This window comes from Sturnira hondurensis, unplaced genomic scaffold, assembly GCF_014824575.4.
Source record: "Sturnira hondurensis isolate 20B ecotype Veracruz unplaced genomic scaffold, ASM1482457v3 Scaffold0006829, whole genome shotgun sequence".
Lineage (NCBI taxonomy): Eukaryota > Metazoa > Chordata > Mammalia > Chiroptera > Phyllostomidae > Sturnira > Sturnira hondurensis.
In genome coordinates this window covers 1,202,639-1,227,461 of record NW_028079460.1, presented here as the reverse complement: position 1 = coordinate 1,227,461, position 24,823 = coordinate 1,202,639, and the positions used below count along the sequence as shown (strand labels likewise).

At 52.9% G+C, this 24,823-nt stretch overlaps 1 protein-coding gene across 4 annotated transcripts; it reads left to right on the top strand.

Moving 5' to 3' along the window:
• The first annotated feature begins 71 nt into the window (after positions 1-71).
• On the top strand, positions 72-24,482 carry ATP8B2 (ATPase phospholipid transporting 8B2). 4 transcript variants are annotated; one of them, XM_037050653.1, is made up of 28 exons: positions 72-242; positions 2,500-2,567; positions 4,759-4,817; positions 5,136-5,249; positions 5,376-5,474; positions 5,680-5,741; positions 5,842-5,914; positions 6,252-6,322; positions 6,570-6,649; positions 10,197-10,355; positions 10,582-10,670; positions 12,426-12,622; positions 15,088-15,296; positions 16,141-16,184; positions 17,126-17,300; positions 17,433-17,621; positions 17,770-17,885; positions 17,965-18,129; positions 18,214-18,325; positions 18,465-18,570; positions 18,698-18,824; positions 19,016-19,199; positions 19,316-19,539; positions 19,792-19,875; positions 20,213-20,458; positions 20,611-20,749; positions 22,125-22,255; positions 22,475-24,482. In XM_037050653.1, exons 2-28 carry the CDS (start codon positions 2,537-2,539, stop codon positions 22,751-22,753), a joined length of 3,564 nt encoding a protein of 1,187 aa, XP_036906548.1. In that variant the 5' UTR covers positions 72-242; positions 2,500-2,536; the 3' UTR covers positions 22,754-24,482. The 4 variants fall into 4 exon arrangements, with proteins under 4 accessions (XP_036906548.1, XP_036906549.1, XP_036906546.1 ...); XM_037050654.1 differs by lacking the exon at positions 72-242 and adding an exon at positions 2,102-2,121; XM_037050651.1 differs by lacking the exon at positions 72-242 and adding an exon at positions 3,285-3,469.
• Positions 24,483-24,823: the final 341 nt, after the last annotated feature.

Here is a 24,823-nt window from a genome sequence, read left to right as displayed (position 1 = left end):
CCCGCCTCGCTTCCCTCTCCCCAAAACCCCCTCCCGCCCCCCGCCCTCTCCCGCCACCTCCGTCACTTCCGCCCCGCCGTTGCCGAAACTGACACAAAGTAGCGGGCCGAGGCCCTGGGGGGAGCGGGGCTGCAGCTGGGGGGCGGGAGCCCGCGGGGAGCCAAGCCGAGCGCCCCCCGCCCCAGCCCCCAGCATGGGCAGGACGGGGCCGCCGGGGCGGGCGCCGAGCACTGAGCGCTGAGGTGAGGCCAGGAGAGGCGGGTCAGCCCCGGGGCGCGGGGCGGAGGGCAGAGGCAGATGAGGCTGCGGCTGCGGGCGCGGGGTGTAGGAGGACGGGTCAGGGAGTCGGGAGCCAGTGAGACGGAGAAGAGGGTGTCGGGGTGCCCAAGGATGGGGAGATGGGAAGGCTTTCTGTAAGACGGGTGGATGGGTGCTGAGGGGCGCGTGGAGACCTGGCAAGGGGCGCAGGAGTGCCAAGGAGAAGCAGCTCACGGAGCAGTGGAGGGAGGAGAGGAGTAACCGGGGTCCCAGGGTTTGGGTGCTTGGAGAAGGGTGTTGGGGACTGGTAGGCATTGTCTCTGTGCAAGAAAAGCAAGGGTTCAGGAGAGGTGGTCGCTCTGGGAGCTCAAAGCTCTAAGGGGCTGAGTCCTGAGTTCTGTCCTTGGGTATGGAAAGTGGCCAAGGGTGATGTTGGAGGCAAGGGAGCTGGGGGTGTTGGATTCCATTTCCTGCTGATTCCCTGACCTGCCCACAAATATCCCTGCCAGCCTCCTCTGAAGGAAGGGAGTCAGTCTTCCCCGGGGCAACAGGGGCCAGGTCTAGAAGCAGAGCCGTTTTCCTCCGTGGAGCATTGCCTTCTTCCCAGAGCTGGCTATTTTTATCCTAAATGTGGCTGCAGATGAGGCTGGGGCTAGGGCAGGGCGCCGGGCAGGGCGCCGGGCAGGGCGAGACTGGGAAGGAGAAGTGAGAAGAGTCCCTGTTCCCAGGTCTCCCCTGCCCTTTCCCTTCCCAGTACAGCCCCCAGAGGGCGTGAGTTCTGGGGCCAAGCTTTCAGTCCCCCAGGGTCCTGGAGGTCAGCAGCTCCCCTGGGCAGTGCCCAGACCCTTCACAAACTCTTTGGTAGGACTCAGATCCAGATCCGTGGGCCGACAGTGCTTCCTGACAGCCTCCTGGAAAGGGCTGCGCTGGCCGAGGGACTCGGGATGCCCACCCATGCATCCTTTCTGACTTCTCCCTCTACACCCCACCCTCTCATGACTCACGCTCTAGACTGGGTGGAGACCCTGGCTGGGGGCCCTGGGGGAGGGCTTGGCATTTCTAAAATGTGGATGAGGTTTTTCTTCCTGAGCCAGGCACCCTTGGCTGCCAGAGTTGGGGAGGGTCCCAGAGGAAGAGGACTTCCGGTGTTCAGTATTGCCCTGTCCAGGGTTTGGAAGGGAGTCTGAGTTTGTGAAGAAGACTGGTGTGGGTGACAGGGCTCTGTCCAGAGTCTGTAATTATGGAGGTTGGGCAGACAGGCAATTAGCATCTCTTGGGGCTGACAGGCTGGAGGGGTGTGCCCAGTAGGCTGGATACAGGGGAACTGAGGAGGAGGAAGGCTTTCCACCCAGACAAAGAAAGAGGAGGTGACAAGAGGACCCAGGACCTGGCAGTTTCCTTGTGGGCCAGGCTGGGGCGTAGGGTGAGGCTCTGTGGCTCTGTCTTGTAAGCTGGAACTTTTACCTTTTTAGGTGAAAGGAAGGACATGGGCAGATGGAAGGAAGCAGAGATCCATCTGACTGATGCTCTCTGAACCCATACCCAGGGCCATACTGGCTGGACTAGGTTTGGGGTGGGAGTGAGAGAACTCCCCATGGGGTTGGAAGATCCCTTTGCTAGTCCAGGAAGGTGGCTGACCAGACTTAGAGGAAGTGATCTGGGGACTGTGTGCAGGAAGTGAAGGCCACGCTTCTAATGTGTGGTCCTCTGGAGGAGGTGATAATGGGCAGGGGGGTGGAATGGAAGGGTTGTAAACTTTTTGAGAAGGGTGGAGCCTGCCCACCCTGTTTCCTGATGCTCTGCCAGGTGTTTCCTGACTGGGGTTCCCTCAACCGCACCCTTTGGTGGAAATTCTGCTTTCCAGTAAGCACGGACACCACTCATTGCCACTAGAAGGGCACCTGGGTGCATCTGTTGTTCCTGAGATGGGTACCTGGAGCGTTGTGCCCTCCTCTCTGCCCCCTTCCTTTCCCAGCAGGCCTTGGGTTTTGTAACTTGCCAGTCCCCTGCACCCAGTATTAGCCAAGGCAGAGGCATGAGGGGACGTGGTAGGGAAGGCTCCTTTCTCAGGAACCCATCAGAGCAGTAAGAGCCGAGTGTTGGTGGGGAGTTGGTGGGTAAGGCTTAGGAGAGAGGGGTAAGGTCAGAACTGGGGAGAAGAACCTTCAGGAGGAGTCTGAAGAGGGGAATGAAGGGTCACCCTCAGGTTCTTGACCTCACACACATGTCACCTTCCTGCAGGGTCTCCCATGGGATTGCTGGGACCTTGCTGGGTGAGATGGCATTGTGTGCAAAAAAGCACCCCCCAGGTAAGACAGGCAGGAATTGGGTGGGGGGCCTGTTATGGGGCCTATCTCGAGTGGGTGTTACGGCTTAGGGAGCAAAGGGGAGAGGCACACCTGGTAATGACTCTGAAGCGGGGTAGTTTGGTACTCTTACCCATCCCGGTAGGAGCCTAGGAAACCAAATTCTTTCCTATGATCCCAGAGCTAGATTCTCTGGAGGGGTGCCTGAGTACCTGCCCCTCGCCCCTAAACACATAGATTGTTATCTTTGGGCACCTGGCGCTCCTGTTCTCTGGCCTGTACAGGCTGGGGAGCTGTTTCCATCTTCTCCATCCCCTCCATCCTCACAACTCCTGGTCTTCCTCCTATCTCCGCTCCCTTTTCCATCCAGCCGGGTCCTTCTCATTTTCCTGTGGGCGGGGTGGGTGGGACGAAAGCGGTTGCCCCCGACAACGTGGTCCCCTCGCCCGCATTGGCCAGGCGGAGAGGCGGGGCTGGGCGAGAGCTTTCGCCTACGCGGCGCTTGGCAGGCCCCGGCCCTGCGGAGGGGAGCGGGTGGGGGCGGAGCCCGGGAGCGCTCCGTGGCTCGGCTCTGGACCGCTCCGCTCACCCGATCCGAGGGCCCATCCGGACCGGCGGCCGCGGAACAGTTGACTGTGGCATCCCCGGGTGAGGGAGGCCGAGGGAATGGCCGGGGCAGCAGGTGGGGCGCGTGTTGGACGGCCCGGGCCTCCCTCTAAGTGGCCACAGCTCCTGCGCCTTCCCGGGGGGCCGCCCCATCGGCGCCACTGAGCCCAAGGACCAACCGACAAACAGGCCGCCCTCCCCCGATCTAACCGGGATCATGACGGTCCCCAAGGAGATGCCAGAGAAGTGGGCCGGGGCGCCCCCCTCATGGAGCCGAAAGAAGCCCTCTTGGGGGACAGGTAACGGGAGGCAGCAACTGGCAGTTTACCCGAGCCCATAATTTTTCCTCTCCTAATCCTCACATTTGCTTGTCGTCTGCCTTCCCCAACCTTCCCCGTTCCTCTCCTTTCCAGACCTAGAGGTACTGATTCCGAAGGGTCCAGTCCCCGCCTCTCCTTTGCATGGTATTTGGTGACTTCAGAGAGGGCTCAGCCAGAGGGTCCCCTCTGGGGACATTTCTGAGAATGAAGTGAGATGCAGGGTGGGAGCACGCTGGGTAGGCAGGGATGCTGTGGCCTAAGGTTTGGTTACTGCAATGTGCTCTGCAGGGGTCTTGGGAGGGGATGAGAGAAAGGGTCCAGGATGCTGCTTTTGGCTTCTGGACAGGATTAAAGCATTATGTTTACTGTCTAACCAGGATGCACCCTTTTTCAGCCTGTGGTAATCGTGACCCTGGGAGATGGGCTGGAGAACCTTTCATAAGACACCCCATGTTCTGTACCTGAACTTGGGGCCTGCAGTCCAGGGTCTGAGGAGGTTTAGGATAGGGTGTAGGTCATTTGTCACTCAGTTAGTGGCAGATATGTTATTTAGGGGAAATATGTGCAGATGGCACAAGAAAGATGACCATTACAGAGCATTTGTTTCAAGTATATCGCATTCCTTCATGTCCGTCTCAGTCTGCATGACCCATATCCCTGACCCCCCTTCTACTTGAAGATGAGCTTTAAAATAAGGTGATGTCATTGTAGGCCAGTCAGAAGCTGCTGCTGGTGACATGTGACAAGCAGAGGCTCCTTTAGGGGGGACTGCACGTGGAGCTGGGATACTGCCGCAGAGCAGTTCCAGGGCACTGTGACCCTCTGTGTCATCACCCACCCCACCCCCAGGTTAGAGGGGGACAGTATCATGGCTAGATCTACAGGGGTTCCCAGGGGAAGGAAGCTGTGTGTCTCCAGTTGCTGTTCCTCTGGGGATTCCCAAGACATTCATGCCTAAGACATTAATTAAAGGGATGGGGAGAGGAACTGAGTGCCCCCAGTGGAAGACCTTGCCGGTTGGTGGGAAAAGGAGAAGGCATCCTGTCTTTCGACTGTAGTGCCCACAGAGCCCAGCAGTCAGGCTAGTGAACGGTGGACTAGAGGAAAGGATTTAGTGACATTTCAGGAGTGGCGCTAACTCTTTAAAACTCTGCCGTGGAAACAACCAAGGACCCTTGGTGGAAACCCCACAAAGTGGGGTGGGCCTCACAAATTGCTGGGCCAGGCCTCGTTTTGCCCCTTCTGACTGCAGCACCATTCTGTTGCAGAAGAAGAAAGGAGGGCACGGGCCAATGATCGGGAGTACAATGAGAAATTCCAGTACGCGGTGAGTGGCTCCAGACCACCCGTTCAAACCCTGCTGGGTCGGGGCTGACTGGGAGGGTGCTTAGGGGCAGGGAAGGCAACCTCCTCGCCACTCTCCCTCTGCTACTGTGCTGAATTTTTCATGCCTTCACATGTCATTGAAGCGGTTACATTGACCCCATGAGACTTTCTTTTCACCTACTTTTTGCCCCTCCTACGCCCGTGGTTGCTGGCTTTTTGGGGCTGAGGTTTGGAGCAGTAGAGGTGGAGGAGGCAGCCCTGGTCTGGCTCTGGGTTGGGGCTGGAGGCTGTCTCATTGTCCTCTCTCCCACGGCCATAGAGTAACTGCATCAAGACCTCCAAGTACAATATTCTCACCTTCCTGCCTGTCAACCTCTTTGAGCAGTTCCAGGAAGTTGCCAATACCTACTTCCTGTTCCTTCTCATTCTGCAGGTAAGTGACCTGCGGGAGACCCTTTGCAACTCACAAAGCCACATACAGTCAAGGAAAAGAAAGGTCGAGGGGCAAAGAGAGCATAGAATGGGCCTCAGAGGCATGCCTTCTCTTTCCTCTTTTCAGTTGATCCCCCAGATCTCGTCCCTGTCCTGGTTCACCACCATCGTGCCTTTGGTTCTTGTCCTCACCATCACAGCTGTTAAAGATGCCACTGATGACTATGTGAGTTGTTTTCATTGCCATCCCTTACCTGGTCCAGCTGGATTCATGATGTCTTGGCCTAGAGTAGGGAGGGGGAGGCAGGGCAGGTTCATACCTGTGAACAGGTATGAACAAGTGGTACCCAGCATGCTCTGCATTCCACTAATCATCTAAATCCCTTGGAGCAGGAGAAGGTGTCTTACCTTTCTTAGTTCCCTCTTTTCAGTTCCGCCACAAGAGTGATAACCAGGTGAATAACCGTCAGTCTCAGGTGCTGATCAATGGAATGTGAGTGCCTGCTGGAGACTGAGGGCCATGGGAGGAAAGGGGTTTCCTGGGAATGTCTGCAGCCTCTGACGGCCTCCTCTCGGCCTTTCCGTTGCCTCAGCCTCCAGCAGGAGCAGTGGATGAACGTCCGTGTTGGTGATATCATCAAGCTAGAAAACAACCAGTTCGTGGCGGTAAGGGAACAGGCGCTCCTCTAGGCCTGCAGCACGCTTTCCTTTCTTTGGCAGAAAGGGTGAGTCTGTCCTGACTTACTGCTGCCTCTTAACCACCTTCGGAAGGAAACTTCTGAGTGGAAAGTTTCTGTGTCATATTAGTGTAAATATGAATGGGAAGCTTCTATGTCCTGTTCTGTGTCATATTGGGAGTGACTCTTTTCTGGCCACTCACATACAGGGGACTGAGCAAGCCAAGAATGCTTGGTGGAAGGAGGGATCATCAGAGAGTCCACGGTGGGGGGTGGGGGGGGTGGAGGAGTGGGTCTTTGGGTTTCTCATGAGGTTTTCTCCGTAGGCGGATCTCCTCCTCCTTTCCAGCAGTGAGCCTCATGGGCTGTGTTACATAGAGACAGCGGAGCTCGATGGGTGAGTCGCATGCTCAGTGTCACACTTCTCCTTCTGCCTCCGTAGGGGTAAAAAGCATTTTTGAAAGAGGGTCCCAGGGCTTGGATATGTGTTCCTTTTGGAACACTTTGGGGAAGCAAGACTTTGGATGGATAGAAGTATTGCACACCCAGTAATGCATGGGGTGGGCTGCCCCATGGTCGGGTGCTCCTGGGTGGGATCTAGAGGAAGGGAGGGGAGCCAGGACTCAGGGACGCTGTCCTTCCAGAGAGACCAACATGAAAGTGCGCCAGGCAATTCCAGTCACCTCGGAATTGGGAGACATCAGTAAACTTGCCAAGTTTGATGGTGAGTAGTTTTGGAGAAGTAGCTTTCAGGAAGAGGAGGTGGTTGGGTTTCGGGGTGTAAATTGCACTTTCTTCTTTTGGCTTTTGCTGTGATGACACACCTCCCTTGTTGTGTGGCGGGGTGGGGCAGTGGTGGTGCCAGGAATGCCAGGTGGCTACCACTTATTTTGGAATTGATGGTCATTTCAAGAGAAGTTAACAGGTGATAACTCCCTCCTTGCTGTGCATATTGAGGAATAGTGATATATGCTCCCTTTTTTAAAAAGATTTTATTTATTTATCTTTAGAGGGGAAGGGAAGGGAAGGAGAGAGGGAGAGAAGTATCAATGTATGGTTGCCTCTCGTGGGTCCCTTGCCAGGAACTGGCCTGCAACCCAGGCATGTGCCCTGACTGGGAATCGAACTGCGATCGTCTGATTCGAAGGCCCACGCTCAATCCACTGAGCTACACCAGCCAGGGCGGTATATGCTCCTTTTAATAAGATGACCGTACAGCATCCACAGGAAAAAGCTCTTCTGCCCTCCAGCTCTACCTTTCTTAGGGTAGCCAAGTTAGCTGGCAGTTGAGTGTGTTTTCATCTATACTTTTTTCTATGTTTGTACAAACATTTGAACAGAAATCAATGGGATTATACTGTACCAAGTTCTCTGTCACCTGCTTTTCTTTACCAATTAAATTCATCATCATTATCTTATATCACCATAAAAGGAAATTTACCTGTTCTTTTTTTTTAAGATTTTATTTATTTTTAGAGAGGGCAAGAGAGGGAGAGAGAGGTAAACATCAATGTGTGGTTGCGTCTTACACGCCCCGTACTGGGGACCTGGCCCAAAACCCGGGCATGTGCCCTGACTGGGAATTGAACCTGCGACCCTTTAGCTTGCAGGCTGGTATTCAGTCCACTGAGGCACACCAGCCAGGGCCCACCCGGTATTTATTTTTTAAATATATATTTATTGAGGGAAGGCTGGAGTGGTAGGGAGGGGAGGGGAAAAAGGCAGAAAACTGTACCTGAACAACAATGAGATTCAAAAGCATTTAATTAAAAATATATGTTTATTGATTATGCTATTACAGTTGTCCCATTTTTCCCCTCCCCTTTATTCCCCTCTGCTCTGTACCCACCATCCCATCAGCATTCCCCAACCTTAGTTCATGTTCATGGATCGTACATATAAGGTCTTTGGCTTCTTTATTTCCTATACTATTCTTAACTTCCCTTTATTTTGTACCAAACATTTATACTTCTAATTTCCTGTACCTTTTCCCCCATTCTCCCCTCTCCCCTCTNCCCCCCCCCCCCCCCCCCCCCCCCCCACTGATAATCCTCCATGTGATCTCTTTTCTGTAATTCTGGGGTTTGTATTTTGAGGTTCAGTTGTTGATAGTCATGAGTTTATTGTCATTTTACTGTTCATATTTTTTATCTTTTTCTTAGCTAAGTTCTTTTAACATCTCATATAATAAAGGCTTAGAGATGGTGAAAGTCATCCTTAGTTAAAGTCATCCTTTAACTTGACCTTATCTGGGAAGCACTTTATCTGCCCTTCCATTCAAAAAGAAAGCTTTGCTGAATAGAGCAATCTTGGCTGTAGGTCCTTGCCTTTCAGGACTTGGAATACTTCTTTCCAGCCCCTTCTTGCCTGCAAGGCTGCTTTTGAGAAATCAGCTGATAGTCTTACGGGAACTCCTTTGTAGATAACTGTCCTTTTCTCTTGCTGCTTTTAAGATTCTCTCCTTATCTTTAATCTTGGGTAATATAATTATGATGTGCCTATGATGTGCTTCCAACTTCTTTGGGATTCTCTGAGCTTCCTGGATTTCCTGGGAGTCTATTTTCTTTGCCAGATTGGGGAAGTTCTCCTTTATTATTTGTTCAAATAAGTTTTCAATTTGTTGCTCTTCCTCTTCTCCTTCTGGCACCCCTATGATTCGGATGTTGGAATATTTAAAGATGTCCTGGAGGTTCCTAAGCCTCTCCTCATTTTTTTTAATTCTTGTTTCTTTATTCTGTTCTGGCTGACTGTTTATTTCTTCCCTCTACTCCAAACCGTTGATTTGAGTCCTGGTTTCCTTCCCTTCACATTTGGTTCCCTCTATATTTTCCTTTATTTCACCTTTTCATAGCCTTCATTTTTTAAATCTAATTTGTAACCATATTCAACTAATTCTGTGAGCATCCTGATCACCAGTGTTTTGAACTGTGCATCTGATAGGTTGGCTGTCTCTTCATCCCTTAGTTGTATTTTTTCTGGAACTTTGATGTTTTTTCATTTGTGCTGTATTTTTTGTCTCGTGCACCTGTTATGTGTAAGGGGCGGGACCTTACATATTCACCAGGGCGTATTGTGACGCAGTATGTCGGGGAGGGGTCTGAGAGGGAACAGTGCTGCTTGCTGTGCTCTCTGCTGGTTTTCAGTCACTTTCCCTGCTACCCACAAGCAAGTTGGTCTCTTCTGGTGCTGATTCCCAGGTGGGTGGGTTTGTGTACATTCTAGGACCCTGTGGGTCTCTCCAGTGAACTCTCCTGTGCGGCTGGGAGTTTCTCCCACTGCCGCCTCAACCCCCACAGGTGTTTTCAGTCAGAGGCTTTGAGGCTTTATTTGTCTGCACTGGAACCCTGGGTTGAGTGGTCTGTCTCACTCCCTAGTTGTTCTTCCCAGTTTATCTGCATGGGAATGTGGGACCACCTAGTCCACAGCCGCCACCTTGCTGCAAGTCCTCTCCGCTGGGCGGCCCGTTTCCGCCCCTCCTACCAGCCTGGATCAATGTTTCTTCTTTAACTCCTTGGTTGTTGGACTTCCATACAGTTTGATTTTCTGGCAGTTCTGGTTGTTTTCCATTTTTAAATTTGCTGTTGTCCTTCTTTTGGTTGTGTGAGGAGGCAAAGTATATCTACCTACGCCTCCATCTTGGCTGGAAGTCTCTGCTCATTCTTTTTAATACCTGCATATTGTTTTACAGAAAGGACGTATTATAATTTATTCCACTATTAGCCCTGGCTGGTGTAGCTCAGTGGATTGAGCACGGGCCTGCGAACCAGACGATCCCGGTTCGATTCCCAGTCAGGGCACATGCCTGGGTTGCAGGCTGGTTCCTTGCAGGCTAACTCCCAGCAGGGGACGCATGAAAGGCAACCATACATTGATGTTTCTCTCCCTCTCTCCTTCCCCTCTAAAGATACATAAATAAATAAAATCTTAAAAAAAAAAGAATAAATCTTTAAAAAAAAAAATTTATTCCACTATTTCCTGACTTTGCAGTTGTGTCTAGTCTTTTCCTATTCAAATAATGCTTAAATAAAAATTTTGACCTCAGCTATTACTTCTGTAAAATAGAGTGCTGGAAATAGGATTCCTGGTCCCAGGGGCATGTGTACTCTTAATGTTAGTTTATATGGCCTCATTCCTTCTCATCAGCTCACAGGCCCACCAGCAGTGTTTGGATGGGCCCGGGTCCTAATACCCTCTCCCTTAGCCCCTGTTTCTGTTTTCTTGTCTCATGGTCAAGCTTGCACCTGGAGTAGTGACACTTGTCTTCCGTGCAGGTGAAGTTATCTGTGAACCTCCCAACAACAAGCTGGACAAATTCAGTGGAACTCTCTACTGGAAGGAGAACAAGTTCCCCCTGAGCAACCAGAACATGCTGCTGCGAGGCTGTGTGCTGCGAAACACCGAGTGGTGCTTCGGGCTGGTTATCTTTGCAGGTGGGCCTCCTAGGATCCAAAGAGGGAAGGGGAAGAGTTGGTTCTTCACCCCTTCCTCAGGAATGTGGGAGGAAGCTGAGGGGACTGGTGCTGTGTAAGGTAAAAAAGCTCCAGCCCTGAGTACAAGCCTCCTGTCAGCCTGATGTCCTGCAGTCTGGGGACTGGGGTGGAAGCCCAGAGGCAGTTTCCTTCTGTGGCTTTCCTAGCCCTCGCCTTTCCTTGGTAGGTCCCGACACTAAGCTGATGCAGAACAGTGGCAGGACAAAATTCAAGAGAACGAGTATTGATCGCCTAATGAATACACTGGTGCTCTGGGTAAGGCTTCCTACACATGGTTCCCTGCCCCGCCCTCTGGTTCTCTCTGGGTGGTTCCCCTGCTTGCATCTCCTCCCTGATCGGCAGCCAAGCTTCAGGGTTTGGCTGTAAAGCCACTGGCAGGTTAGCCACTCAAAGACAGTGTTTATTTCAGGCTCCTTTAGACTTGAAAGATATTTAAAAAAACCTTTAGAACATGTGTGAATCAACAACTTAAGGCTAAAACAAGTCTTCCCTTCTGTGGATTCCAGTTATGATGATGACTTTCTGTTTGCTGTAGCATGTGACCTTCTGTTTACTCTTGCCTGAGACAAGGAGGCCTTCATGGGGATGGAGGTGGAATCAAAAGAAAAATTTCCATTTGGAGGATGGAGAATGGGTTCTAATGGGGTCTTTCCCCCCAACTTCTAAGAGTGAAAGATCCCAAAGGAAAAGTTTCTGTTTTAGTTTTTGGCGATTCCCGAATCCTTCTCTTGTTTGGCTGGAAATCTGAGCTCCTTGTCGGGTTCTTCTCCCCTTCGTGCGCCCCCACTGCCTGCCGCTTGCCCTCCACATGCCGACTTCCGGAAGGACAGTGTCCGTCCTGGCCTTAAAGTTGAGGATTGTGGTAACCCAGTCTGAGGGAGAGTGGTTAAGTCAATCACGCAGTGGCTGGCATCATCCCCTGGGGGGCCTTGGGTACCAGGATGGTTCCTGTTTTGTTCCAGAGCATCAAGAGCTGAGCCAGTGCCCTGGCCGGGTAGCTCAGTTGGTTGGAGTGTCATTCTGATACACCAAGGTCGAGGGTTCCACCCCTAGTTAGGGCACATAAAAGGAGCAACCAGTGAACGTGTAAATAAGTGGAACAACAAATTGATGTTTCTCTCTCTCTCTTTCTCTCTGTACGTCTCTCTCAAATCAATAAAAATAAAATAACAAAGTGGAGGCAGCTTGGCAAATAGATGTTTGGAATCAGACAGTGGTCTCAATTTTTTTCTTTTAACCTTCAAAATTTTCTTAGGATTCTTCTTCAAGGACTCAAAGCTTTATAAAATTTTTGGCTATCAAGAAATCCACACTTATGAAAATACAGTTTTTTCCCCTGGTTTTAAAAAGGTGGGGGGCAATCTGCATGAAGTAATGAACATGTCAGAAATTTGGGTGGTGTGTTGTTGACTGATGGAGGCTTAGCTCAGGTAAATGGGTGATTTCCACAAGCTTTTTTGATGTGTCGAAAGCAGCTTGCCGCCACTTTTACCACCTTGGACGCCTTGTCAGGGTTCTAGGGTGTCAGATGGGGGGCTGCACAGCTGTGTCAGCTTCCCTGTGATACAGGTGGGAAAATTGTTCAGAGAGAAGGCCGTGATGGTCAGTGGCAGACGAGAACCTATCCCCAGTCTGGGTTCTTCCCACTGGAGCATGCCACCATTTTAAAGATGCCTGAACCTTTTTTTCCCCCCAAATGTTCACCCAAGGACAAGCTTATTGATTTTAAAGAGAGGGGAAGAGAGAGGGAAAGAGAGAAACATTGATCGGTTGCCTTTTGTACTTGTCCCAACTAGGGACCGAACTCACAGTCCAATCGTGTGCCCTGACCAGGAATCGAACCCATGACCCTTTGGTTTGTGGGATAGTGCCCAACCATCTGTGCCACACAGGCTACGGTGATGTCTGAGCTTTTGAGGGTTCAGGTATGAGTGATAACCTTCAGGGATACACTTGATTCTGAGGGCTTCCTAAGTGGCAACCTTACCTTTGCTTCTCATTCCTCCCCAGATTTTTGGATTTCTGGTCTGCATGGGGGTGATCCTGGCCATCGGCAATGCCATTTGGGAGCACGAGGTTGGGATGCGCTTCCAGGTCTACCTGCCCTGGGACGAGGCAGTAGACAGTGCCTTTTTCTCTGGCTTCCTCTCCTTCTGGTCCTACATTATCATCCTCAACACCGTTGTGCCCATATCACTGTATGTCAGGTATGTGCTTTCTATGCCTGGTGTCTCTCCAGGGAGCTCAAGTGGTCCCTTGCAAACTTGCCTATGAAAGTGAAACCCCTGAGAAGGAACGTGCATCCTCTTCTTCCTGTGCTGTGAACATTTTATGGTACCTGTTTATCTTTGCGTGCGGAGTTTACTTCACCACAGTTTCCTGGCACTTTGGACTGTGCGGAAGGAAAACCACGTCACTCTATTTGGCACGTGTTCACTGCATGCCAGCTTTGTGCAAAGAAGCATGTTAGGTGTGTGGCGCTTACAAAGACGCATTAGCAATGGATCTCTTTTCCTCTAGGCACTTCAGTCTAGCAGAGGAACATTATAAAATAGAGTGGGGGCGAGCGTTGTAGAAGCGATGCTCCCTGCAGTTGGATGTGCGTAGCAAGGGGCACAGAGAAGTGGGACATGGCTTCTGCCTTCAAGAGCAGCAGGCTGGTAGAGGAAGGGAGATACAGACAGCGTAGGACGCTGAGACACTGTGTGGGTGGTGCAAAGTGCCCTGAGGGGAAGAGCATCGCTCCCCCGTGCAGTTAATCAGAGAGGACATCTCTGAAGAGGTGGCTGTTGAACTAAGCTTTGAGTGGTGGCTGGGTGGGTGAAAGTGTAGCCTGGGGGCGAGGGCTAGAAACATAGGCTCAGAAATGGGAACCGTGGAATGGTCACAGGACGGCTTGGCTGTGGGCCAGAGGGCTGGAAATACAAGTTTGATTCCAGTTGTGGAGGGTCTTGAATCTTTGCTTCTGGCCTTTGTACTTAGTGAACCATTAAATGATTCTTTGAGAAGAAACGCCGAAGATCCTTTAGAAAGTGTTGGCAGGCAGTGGTGTGTGTGGGTCCAGGAGCATCCAGGATGCATGAGGCGAAGAGGTGGTAGTGGCCTGGAGAATAAACAGGAGGGGGGGTGCGAGAGGAAGAAGAAGACTGGCTGAAGAAATTTTCTTTTGTACTTAGTTCCTTGAGCTGGAGATTAATGAACCTGCAACATTTCTAAGGAAATGCTTCATGAAGTCTGAGAACTTCCCTTATGCCAGGTTTTTGCTCACACAGATTCCCCGGTGGGTCCTCTAATCTCCCCACTAGCCCCTAACCCCAGGGTTGATGGCACTGATAGGAGACAGAGTTCCTGGGCCCAGGGTTTTTCTAGAACATTAAGAGGAGACTCAGAGGTTTGTGGTCAGGTCCTGCCTTCTCATTAGTCATGTGACCTCAGGTAAACCCACAGTCACTTGAGACCTCAGTTTTCTTGTGTAAAATGGTAACAATAGTACAGGTCCACCTTTTTCATGGGGACATCTTAATGTAAGATACTAGATTGGAAAATAGTTTAAAAATTAAATTACCCTACAAATATTGGGTGATAACATGCCCATCATCATTGTAACTGATTCTTCAGCACTATTTAAGCGCTTTGTTGCTTCTAACCTAATTATTTCCCTGCCTTTGGGCTTGGCTGTCGTGTTTTGCATCTGAACCTAGGAAAGTTCTCCTTCTAAGTCTCATCAAACTGAAAGCGTGGGGGGGGGGGCGATGGGGGGGTAGGGTAGTGGTGCTTGGTCAGCTGAGTGGGGAGAAGGTCATGAAGATATTTCCAGCCAGCTCATGTTTTGCCTAGTAACCGGGTCGTGATAGCAGCCCCAGGTCAGAAGCAGGGTTCCATATGTGGCCCCATTGTTTGCCTATATTGGGCCTAAACAAAGGGCCCTTTCTGAAACACATTGACAGTCCATATTCCAGAGGAAACACCAAGCAAAGACAAGGGCGTGAACACACCTGGGGATATTGAAACATCGTGCCATTGTGAATTGGTATTATTTCCCAGCTTTTTGAGGCCCTGCTCCTTTCCTGAGTTGGCTTCTCGGTTGGTCTCGTGTTCTTTCAGAAAGCCACAGGCCGGAGAGTCGGGGCTGCAGACCCCTGAGCCAGGTGGAAGGCGTGCGCCAGCTGTGTTCGCGCAGTGAGGAGAGGGCCGGAGCCTTCTCGGCTTCCTCTCCCCACTGTGGCCCCTTTTGAGGTGGCACCTGCGTTGTTCTGGCATGCGCAGCGCCCTCATTATTTTTCTCTTTTTTCTCTCCCTTCCTTCTCACACTTTCTCTTGTTTTCTCTGCATGGTTTCTGTATTATTAGTCCTGAGGTAAGAACTGGCTAAGCGCCTTGTCTCCAGCCCCTCTTCCTCCTCTGCCTGTGCTGTCCGCCCCGCCTTCCCAGACCCTTTGCACCTTTTCGTCTGGAGAGCATCAGAGGGTCGGGTCGGGTCGGGGGTTTCTATGTTGGCTGTATGTGGCTGGCTCCACCTTCAGGCTCTCCTTGCCCTTCCCCACCCAGGTTCCCATGCCCGGGTGTTACTCTGTCACTGTTTCTCCCCAGCCGGAGCACCTGCAGCAGAGGCCTGCGTGGGGGGGGCACCCCCTTTCCTTCCCATCAAGCCTTACCTCCTGTCCCTTGTGCAGTGTGGAGGTCATTCGCCTGGGCCACAGCTACTTCATCAACTGGGACAAGAAGATGTTCTGCATGAAGAAACGGACACCTGCGGAGGCCCGCACCACCACCCTGAACGAGGAGCTGGGCCAGGTGGAGTACATCTTCTCCGACAAGACGGGCACCCTGACCCAGAACATCATGGTCTTTAGCAAGTGCTCCATCAACGGCCGCAGCTATGGTGCGTGTCCCCACTGGGCACAGGGGCTCGAGTCTTTCCTGGAAGGAGAGTGGTCTGGGGCTCCCACAGTTGTCTTGGCGTTTGGGTTCTTGCTTCTTTCCTTCTGGGGTCTCTGGGGCCTCGAAAGGGCCTGCTCTGTGCCCTGTGTCAGGAAGCAGACAACGGCGGCACTTCCTGCCCTGTGCTGACGCTCTCACCCATTCCCAGCTCCAGGCAGTGGGGGAGCTCCTTGGCTGTTCGAAGTGAAGCCCGAGACACTGGTCTCTGGGTGTCCTGGCCAGGTTGGATCTTGGCTGCCCCGGTGGAGTGCTAGACTCACCTTGTGTTGCTGTTCAGGGGCCTTGTGAGTCTCTGGAATGTGACGATGGTCTTTCTAGTGTGGCCCTGAGACAGGGGCCTTGTGGCTGAGCTGCTGGGATGGCTTGGGGCAGGGTGTGTGGTGTCTGACTTCTCTGCAGTGGGAGCCCTTTCTGTTACCGCTTCTGTACTAACCCAGGTCCTCCAGCCGGTATGCAAGGCCTTGTCTGTGTGTCGGTCTGAAGGGGGGAAGGCACCTAGGAGGCCTGGGAGCCCTTGGGGTGGGCTATAAACTAGGAGCTGTCCTGGGAGGCGAGCATGTTGGTGGGGGCCACAGGGACTGGGGTGGGGAGCAGGTCCTGAGGATCCAGGTGCCTCTTGCCGCCTGTCCCTTTAGTTAACAGTGTGAATCTGTATGACATTTGCTCAACAGTTAGGGTTGTGGGTTTCAGGTGCTTGCAGGCGGTTCTGTGCCAGCAGTTTCTCCCCTTGCTCTGAGGGAACTCCAGCTCTGATGTTGCTTCTTTTCTGTCCTGGCTGTGTGTAGGTGACATGTTCGATGTGCTGGAACACAGAGCTGAGTTGGGAGAGGTAAGGTCCAACCTCCTCAGTTATGCTGTATTCCAGTTAAGCTTATGGTACCTGCCCTGTCCGGGTGGCTTAGTTCGGTGAGTGTCGTCCCGTACACCAAAAAGTTGGGCGTTTGATTCCTGGTCAAGTCACGTACCTGGGTTGCGAGTTCAGTCCTTGGTTGGGGAGCATGTAGGAGGCAATAATTGATGTTTCTCACATTGATGTTTCTCTTTCTCTCCTCCTTCCTCTCTCTTTATATCAGTAAACATATTAAAAACAAAACAGCCCTGGCTGGTGTGGCTCAGTGGATTGAGGCTCAGCCTGTGAACTGTTCAATTTACAGCCTATGAATTGAACCTGTCCTGGTTCAATTCCCTGTTAGGGCACATGCCTGGGTTGTGGGCCAGGTCCCTGGTTGGGGATGTGTGAGAGGCAATCGATCAATGTATGTATCGCACACAGATGCTTTTCTCCTTCTCTTTCTGCTTCCCTTCCCCTTCCTCTAAAAAATAAATAAACAAAATATTAATATCTTATTAAATTTACATTTTATTAACATCTTATTCATATCTTAATAATTTAATTATTTATATTTAGAATGAGGGGAAGGGAGGGTGAAAGGGAGAGAAACATCGATGTGTGAGAGATACATGGGCTGTCTCTTGCACGCCCCCACCCAAGACCTGGACCGCAACCCAGGCTTGTGTCCTGACTGGGAATCGAGCTGGTGACCTTTCAGTTTTCAAAATGATGCCCAGTTCATTGAGCAACAGCAGTGAGGGCAAGAAATGAGTATTTTAAGGAAGAATGGCCAGCAGCAGTGGGAATTTGAGGTCCACAGTGGACAGGATCTTCGTCTCTCCGCCTGAGAGTTGGAAGGGCAGGAAACAGTGGAGTAGGGACAGCCCCTTCCCTGTGGTACTGCCTGGTGACCCATTCTTTCCTAACTGTCCTCCTAGCTGCCACAGAGGCCTGAGCCCGTCGACTTCTCCTTTAATCCTTTGGCCGACAAGAAATTTTTATTTTGGGACCCCACCCTCTTGGAGGCTGTCAAGATGGGGGACCCCTCCATCCACGAGTTCTTCCGCCTCCTCTCCTTGTGTCACACCGTCATGTCCGAAGAAAAGAACGAAGGTGGGCTGCTGGGCGGCCTGCTGGGTGCTGTGGAGCTCGGGTGCCGCCCCGTGGCTTCCTGGGCTTCCTGGGCAGGACGAGTGGCTGAGAGGACGGCCACTTACGCCACGCGTGCTCTCCCTTCCTGCCCAGGAGAGCTGTACTACAAGGCCCAGTCCCCAGACGAGGGAGCCCTGGTCACTGCAGCCAGAAACTTTGGTTTTGTGTTCCGCTCTCGTACCCCAAAGACCATCACCGTCCACGAGATGGGCACAGCCATCACCTATCAGCTGCTGGCCATCCTGGACTTCAACAATATCCGAAAGCGGATGTCAGTTATAGGTAAGGCCAGAACCAGGTGCTGGAGAATTTGGGGCATCATATAGTCCCGGAATGGGGGAGGTGTGGTGGGCGACCCTTGTTGATATGGTGACGTTGGGGTCTTCACCTGCCTAAATTTTCCCGGGACGTTTTCCCCTGCCCCACTCAGTGCGAAATCCAGAGGGGAAAATCCGACTCTACTGCAAAGGGGCCGACACCATCCTGCTGGACCGACTGCACCACTCTACCCATGAGCTGCTTAACACCACCGTCGACCACCTGAATGTGGGTGTGAGCAGAGGGGGGTGGAATGATTCGGTGTTGTGGAAGAGGGTCGGAGTGACTTTCTTGGTTTGGCCTCCAGGAATATTCAGGGGAAGGGCTGAGGACCCTGGTCCTCGCCTACAAGGACCTGGATGAAGAGTACTATGAGGAGTGGGCCGATAGACGACTCCAAGCCAGCCTGGCCCAGGGCAGCTGGGAGGACAGGCTGGCCAGTGTGTACGAGGAAATTGAAAGTGACATGATGGTACGGGCTCCAGAATGGGTCACGGGTGAGCAAGGGAGGCTCCTGCCTGGGACTCTTGTGGCAGGGACCCTTGTGGTATTTCAGCTGCTGGGAGCAACAGCCATTGAGGACAAGCTTCAGCAAGGGGTGCCAGAGACCATTGCTCTCCTGACGCTGGCCAACATCAAGATTTGGGTGCTAACCGGAGACAAACAAGGTGAGAGTCCAGCAGGGCAGAGGCAGCTGCATCTGGACAGCAGCCCATTGGGTCCTTGCATGAGCCTGGGACGTCAGGCAGGAGAGGGGGCTGACCTTGTCAGGGGCCTGCCTGTAGCTCCTTCCTTCTCTCTTGGTAGAGACAGCTGTGAACATTGGCTATTCCTGCAAGATGCTGACGGATGACATGTCAGAGGTGTTTGTTGTCACCGGTCACACTGTGCTAGAAGTGCGGGAGGAGCTCAGGTAAACAGGCCCGAGGCTGGTGAGTGCTCTGCTCTGTGAACGGGGCCGGGCGGCGCTTCCTGGGCTCTGCTGGGCTTGAATCCCTCCTTCTGTCCTGGGGGGCAACAGTTCTGCTTCCCCTCCACAGGAAAGCCCGGGAGAAGATGATGGACCCGTCCCGCTCCGTGGGCAATGGCTTTGCTTACCATGAGAAAACATCTGTGCTGGAAGCCGTCACAGGGGAGTACGCCCTCATCATCAATGGGCACAGCCTGGTAAGTGTTGCCACCCTTAGCTTGGGCAGTGTCTTTCCAGAGAGCGCTTCTCTCCGTATGGCTTCTGTGTCCTGCCTTGTTCTCATTTCCCTCGACTTCAGAGGAGCTGCGGTATTTAACGGGCTGGGTGGGGCTGACTCCCAGTCTCTCCTGGGAAGACTGGGGCTCTCTCAGGGCTCTCTGTGTTGCAGGCCCATGCGTTAGAGGCAGACATGGAGTTGGAGTTTCTGGAGACGGCCTGTGCCTGCAAAGCTGTCATCTGCTGCCGGGTGACCCCGCTGCAGAAGGCACAGGTGGTGGAATTGGTTAAGAAGTACAAGAAAGCTGTGACACTTGCCATTGGGGATGGGGCCAACGATGTCAGCATGATCAAAAGTGAGTGTGGACTGTGCAGGCTGGGTGGGAGGGACTCGTGGAGAGGGGGCTGTAAGCTGGTGGAATTCTGAAGTGTGCAGCCACCTTCACCCTCTTGTTCCCTCTTGTCTCTGCAGCGGCTCACATTGGTGTGGGCATCAGCGGGCAAGAAGGAATCCAGGCTGTCCTGGCCTCAGATTATTCCTTCTCCCAGTTCAAGTTCCTGCAGCGCCTCTTGCTGGTGCATGGGCGCTGGTCCTACTTGCGCATGTGCAAGTTCCTCTGCTACTTCTTCTACAAGAACTTTGCGTTCACCATGGTCCACTTCTGGTTTGGCTTCTTCTGCGGCTTCTCGGCCCAGGTAGCCCATAGTCCACTACTTGTCTGTCTGTAAGTTTCTTAAGGACAGAGATTGTATCTGCTCTGTTCATTGCTCAGTCCCTTAGGGCCTAGCTTTTGTCAGGTTCATGCATTTAAAAAATGCTTCTTGAAAGACTAGAGAGGGAATTCCAAAAATTCCTTGGGGCTGCCACATCGCTGCCTTCCTCTCCCTGATTTGTGGTGAAGAAAGACAGCACGCTCACACCTCTCTCGCTCCTCGTTTTCTTTCCAGACGGTCTATGACCAGTATTTCATCACGCTTTACAACATCGTATATACCTCCCTCCCGGTCCTGGCTATGGGGGTCTTCGATCAGGTATGGGGAAGTATGACAGCCAGGTGGGCTGGGGAGAAGGACACTGCTGTGAAGGAGTCACACTGGTCTGGTGCTAGTGGGCATGTGACACTTGTGCCGCTACTTGTGGTCCCTGGGAAGGCAGGTTTTCCAGCTGGGCACGGTGTGACTGGTCCTCCTCTCAGGCACAGCTGACCTGTAGGTCCTCTGGGCACTGAGCTGAGACTGAGTGGGGGCAGTTGGCTGGAGGCTGGATCTAGTTGTCAAAGAATTTAGAAAGGGGGAGGCAGGGTCAGGGTCTGCCCAAGTCGAAACGGCAGCCTCTGAGCCTCGTGTGCGACCTGCTTCCCCAACACAGGATGTCCCTGAGCAGCGGAGCATGGAGTACCCTAAGCTGTATGAGCCAGGCCAGCTGAACCTCCTCTTCAACAAGCGGGAATTCTTCATCTGCATTGCCCAGGGCATTTACACCTCTGTTCTCATGTTCTTTATCCCCTACGGGGTGTTTGCCGAGGCCACCCGGGATGATGGAACCCAGCTGGCCGACTACCAGTCCTTTGCCGTCACTGTGGCCACTTCGCTGGTCATTGTGGTCAGCGTGCAGGTATGAGGCAGTCTAGGCACTGCCCTCACCTCTGGGAGGAGTGAGCCTCCTGTCCCTGGGGCTGCCCTGGGCACTACTGTTGTGTTTCTGGGGAGGGGACAAGGTTTTGGGGTGATAGGTCCTTCTGCCTGAGACACTCCTGCTTTTTGCAGATCGGGCTGGATACGGGCTACTGGACGGCCATCAACCACTTCTTCATCTGGGGCAGCCTGGCTGTTTACTTTGCCATTCTCTTTGCCATGCACAGCAATGGGCTTTTTGACATGTTTCCCAACCAGTTCCGGTTTGTGGGTGAGTCTCTGTGACTTCCTCTCGTCCCCAAGGAACCATGCCGGCCCTGGGACTGACGGGCAAGGCAGCCAGTCTGCACTCCACGAGCATTTATTCAGTGCTCCTTATGCGCCAGGTGTTCTGCTGGGTGCTGTGGGGTAGCTGGGTGCGTCTGACCCAGGCACTGCCCTTAGGGAGCTTCCATGTCCTCAAAGTGAAGAATAGCCCTGCTGGGGGGACACATGATACATTGTGTGTTCTCGGCAGAGGCAACCATACATTGATATTTCTCTCCCTCTCTCCTTCCCTTCCCCTCTAAAGATAAATAAATAAAAATATTTAAAAAAAAAAATAGCCCTGCTGGGCTGTATGAGTCGGGGCCTAAGGGAAGTCATGGGGTGGCAGGTATTACGGTCAGCAAAGCGACTGCATGTGGGGTGACCAGGGATAGTCCCATACAAGAGGCTGCAGTAAGTGGAGCCAGGATGGGGAAGCTGGAGTCTAAGTTGGAGAGCTGAAAGCGTGGAAGGGCCACTTGTTTCTAGGGCAGAGATACCCGCCAAGAAGCAGTGGAAGCGAGGTTGGCGGTAGGACGTTGGAGGTGCCAGGCTGCCAGGTCTGAGGCTGACTTGCGGGGAGTCTTTAGGAGCATGTGGTGGGTGGCACGAGGGGGTTGCTTTGGCAAAGTGGGTGTGGCAGTGATGGCTGGTGAGGAAGCTGCTGTAGTGACTGAGTGTAAGGCCATTCAAAACCGGCGACCCAGAGTTGGCCCAGATCATTTAAGCCCGTGTAGTTCAAGAGGAATAACTTTGAATTCTAACCTAAGTGTGACAGGAAGCCATTGGAGGGTTTGGGGCAGGGAAGTGTCATAAATTGTTCTGAAAGGATCACTCTTAATGTTTTGTGGATGATAATGTGTGGAAGGAGAGGGGCTGTAGCAGCAGTCCAGGCGAGAACGATGTGGCTTGCAGTGCGGTGAACAGTGGTGGAGTTCCATAGGTACTGGAGGGGGAGCCAACAGATTGGATGAGCAGTTTGAGAGAGGTCAAGGTCGACCTCAGGGCTTTCAGTGGTAGCGCCGGAGGGGTTGGGGGAGCGGCACTTCCGTTTCCAGGGAAAACGGAGCAGAATAGGGTGGAGGAAACAAGAGTTCACTTTGGGTCTTTTGGAATTGAAATGCCTGTTAGGTGTTCAACAGAGATGTCAAGGAAGACAGTTAAAGGAAGAGGTCTGAAGTTTGGGGGAGAGATTGGAGTAGATCAGATGTGGAGGTAACTGTCTGGGGAGCAGGAAGCCAGGGGTACTTAGCTTGTGCGACTGGCAAAGTGGGGCTGCCAGGAATAGAAATGGCGTCCGCTCTGCAACTCGCAGGACCTCTGACCGCTCCTGCCCTCAGGTAATGCGCAGAACACCCTGGCCCAGCCTGCTGTGTGGCTGACCATCGCGCTCACCGCGGTCGTCTGCGTCATGCCGGTAGTCGCTTTCCGGTTCCTCAAGCTGAACCTGAAGCCCGACCTCTCTGACACGGTGAGGAGCGGGTGTGTCAGAGGGCCTCTGGCTCAGACCTGGCTGCAGTTTTGGGCTTTGTGAGGCATGTGTTGGTGCAGTTCCTCGGGACAGGCGCCCCGTGCTGCCCTGTCCTGGGTGCTCGGGTCCCCTCTCAGCGGTGGCAGCGGCGGCGGTGGTGCCCGACACTGCCACACTGATGGAGGCTTCTTCCCTGTGCCCCCCACCCCCACCTGCCAGGTCCGCTACACCCAGCTGGTGAGGAAGAAACAGAAGGCCCAGCACCGCTGCATGCGGCGGGTGGGTCGCACGGGATCCCGGCGCTCCGGCTATGCCTTCTCCCACCAAGAGGGCTTCGGGGAGCTCATCATGTCTGGCAAAAACATGCGGCTCAGCTCCCTGGCACTCTCCGGCTTCACCAGCCGCTCCAGCTCCAGCTGGATTGAGACCCTGCGCAGAAAGAAGAGTGACAGCGCCAGCAGTCCCAGTGGAGGGGCCGATAAGCCCCTCAAGGGCTGAAGGCCTGACGGGCCGTGCAGGTGCCAGGCTCGCAGGGCGGGCCTGCCTCCCCGGGACTGAGTCTGAGAGCTGCTGGCCCTCCTCCCCTGCCGCTCCCTGGTAGACTCCGTCCTGCTGGTCCCACCAGAAATGTCTGGGGCCTCCCCAGTGGGGGGGTGGGGGGGGCTTCCCACTAGCTGGAGGGGGAGGGGTAGACCTCAAGGGCAGAGTAGGGACTGGGCCATGTGGAACCGGCCCCAGTGTGGGACCAGATGTGGAGCCAGAAACAGAAAAAAACTGTGAGAGGTTGGGTCTGCCCCCACCTTGCCTGTGAACCCACAGGGAGACTGAGTCTCTGTATTTTTTTATTCCCACTCCCCAGAGGGGCCGTAGAACCCCCATTCCTGAATTACGCAAGAATGTACCATGCCGGGAAGCCAGAGACCTGGTGAGGCCTCTGGGCCCCTCACATTGTGTGTGTCTCTCCTTGATTTGTGTTTGTGTCCAGTTTGGTTTTGTCTTTTTTATTTGGCAAGTGGAGGCCTCCAGTGACTTCTGTGTTGTGGTTGGCGTCTTAACTCTCCAGGGAAGAGGAGTTCTGTACTGACGGGTGCCCCGGGAGGAGCCGAGGTTCTCAGTTGGCCCTCTATGGCTGGAACCCTGAGGGGCTGAGGCTGACAGGACAGGGTGCCCATCAGTCAGCCAGAGGGTCAGCCGAAGGAAGGTTTGGTCCGTCTTCTTCCTCACCTTGAGAGTGGAGAGCTTCTCCCTCCCCCGCTCCCCCCCACCCCCACCCCCTGACTCCTGAACTCTGCGTCCCGCTGGTTTGGGGCTGGAGCCTGGGAAAGTGGCCCTGTCACCCTCAGAGCCAAAAGCTGGCTATGAAGTTTAGTCTTAAAGAAAAGGTTTTGTTTCGTTTTAAATTTTGACCCATGCCCATTAACAGAGTCCCTTGTGGCTCCCCTTCTGCCTCCTCATCTGACATTTTCCTGCACCTACACCCAAGGACCTGAACTGGGCCTGAAAGGGGAAGCTGGGCACCCTGAGGTGGCCCTGAAAGGGGAAGCTGGCCTCCGCTTCTTCCTTTTGGTGAACAAGAGGTCCCGCCCCTCTGGGCCCAGCATCTGGTGGGAGCTGGTGGAGTCCCCATGCCGGGTGGTGGAGATTCTGCTCGGGGCCAGCCTGGTCTGGAGAGGACTGGTTGGAGCCTCGGGCGCCTCTTCCTCTTTTTTGTCCTCACCTAGGGAGCTCTTCCCCCAAATTGGGTGTTTCCCAAGTTCATTGCTACCAAATCAGTCTTGGGAAGAATCCTTTCCTCGACTTTGGTAGTGGAGGGGGTCCTCAGGAATGGTGGGGAGCTAGGAGACCTTGAATATCCTATTATGCGGAAGCGCCGGGAACTGCCCTGGTGAGGCAGGGTGGGGGCCTCAGGTTGGGGGGAAGCCTGACGGGGAAATCCTGTTTGACCAGTTTACAAACCCAACATCATGTCTGTCTGTGTGTCTCAAGGTGAGAGTCTGATTTTTATACCAAAGAGGAAATGATTTTTTTCATATTTGGTTTGTCTATTATATAAATATAAATCTATCTATCTATATATATATATACAGTTATATATATTATTTTTTTGGTTCTCTCTCGTTTTTTAGGGAGGGAGGAAAGTACCAAGTTGCATTGAGCTGTAATTAAGGAACATTCTGTATAATTTATGACACATTTCTATACTTGCAAAATTATATCATTTTATGGATATAAGAGAAAAATGCCTTTTTATAAAATTTCAGTTTCTGAGAAGTGTGTCATTTGTTTCTTTTTGATGTTTAACCAAGACTGGTGGTCAAGGTAAAGAGGAAAAGAGACTGAATGGAGTGGGCAGATCTGGGCTGAGGGGAGAAAGGAGTCTGACTGCGGGTTCAGCGCCCTCCTTCGCACACCCCCAGACGGTTCTGGACAGTGGGACAGTGGGCAGGGCCGAGAGGCACCTCACAGAGACTGTTCAGCTGACAGCACTTAGGGCCTTGAACCACAAGGTTCCCGTTTCCCAACACAAGCCAACCTCTCCTTTGCAACATGCCGAACGGCAGGGACAGG

Coding starts and splice junctions, on each gene's coding strand:
- ATP8B2 (XM_037050651.1), top strand. CDS start 3,388: ATGACGGTCCCCAAGGAGATGCCAGAGAAGTGGGCCGGGGCGCCCCCC. Junction 18,825..19,015: donor TCATCAATGGGCACAGCCTG/GTAAGTGTTGCC, acceptor TCTGTGTTGCAG/GCCCATGCGTTAGAGGCAGA. Junction 19,876..20,212: donor CTATGGGGGTCTTCGATCAG/GTATGGGGAAGT, acceptor TCCCCAACACAG/GATGTCCCTGAGCAGCGGAG.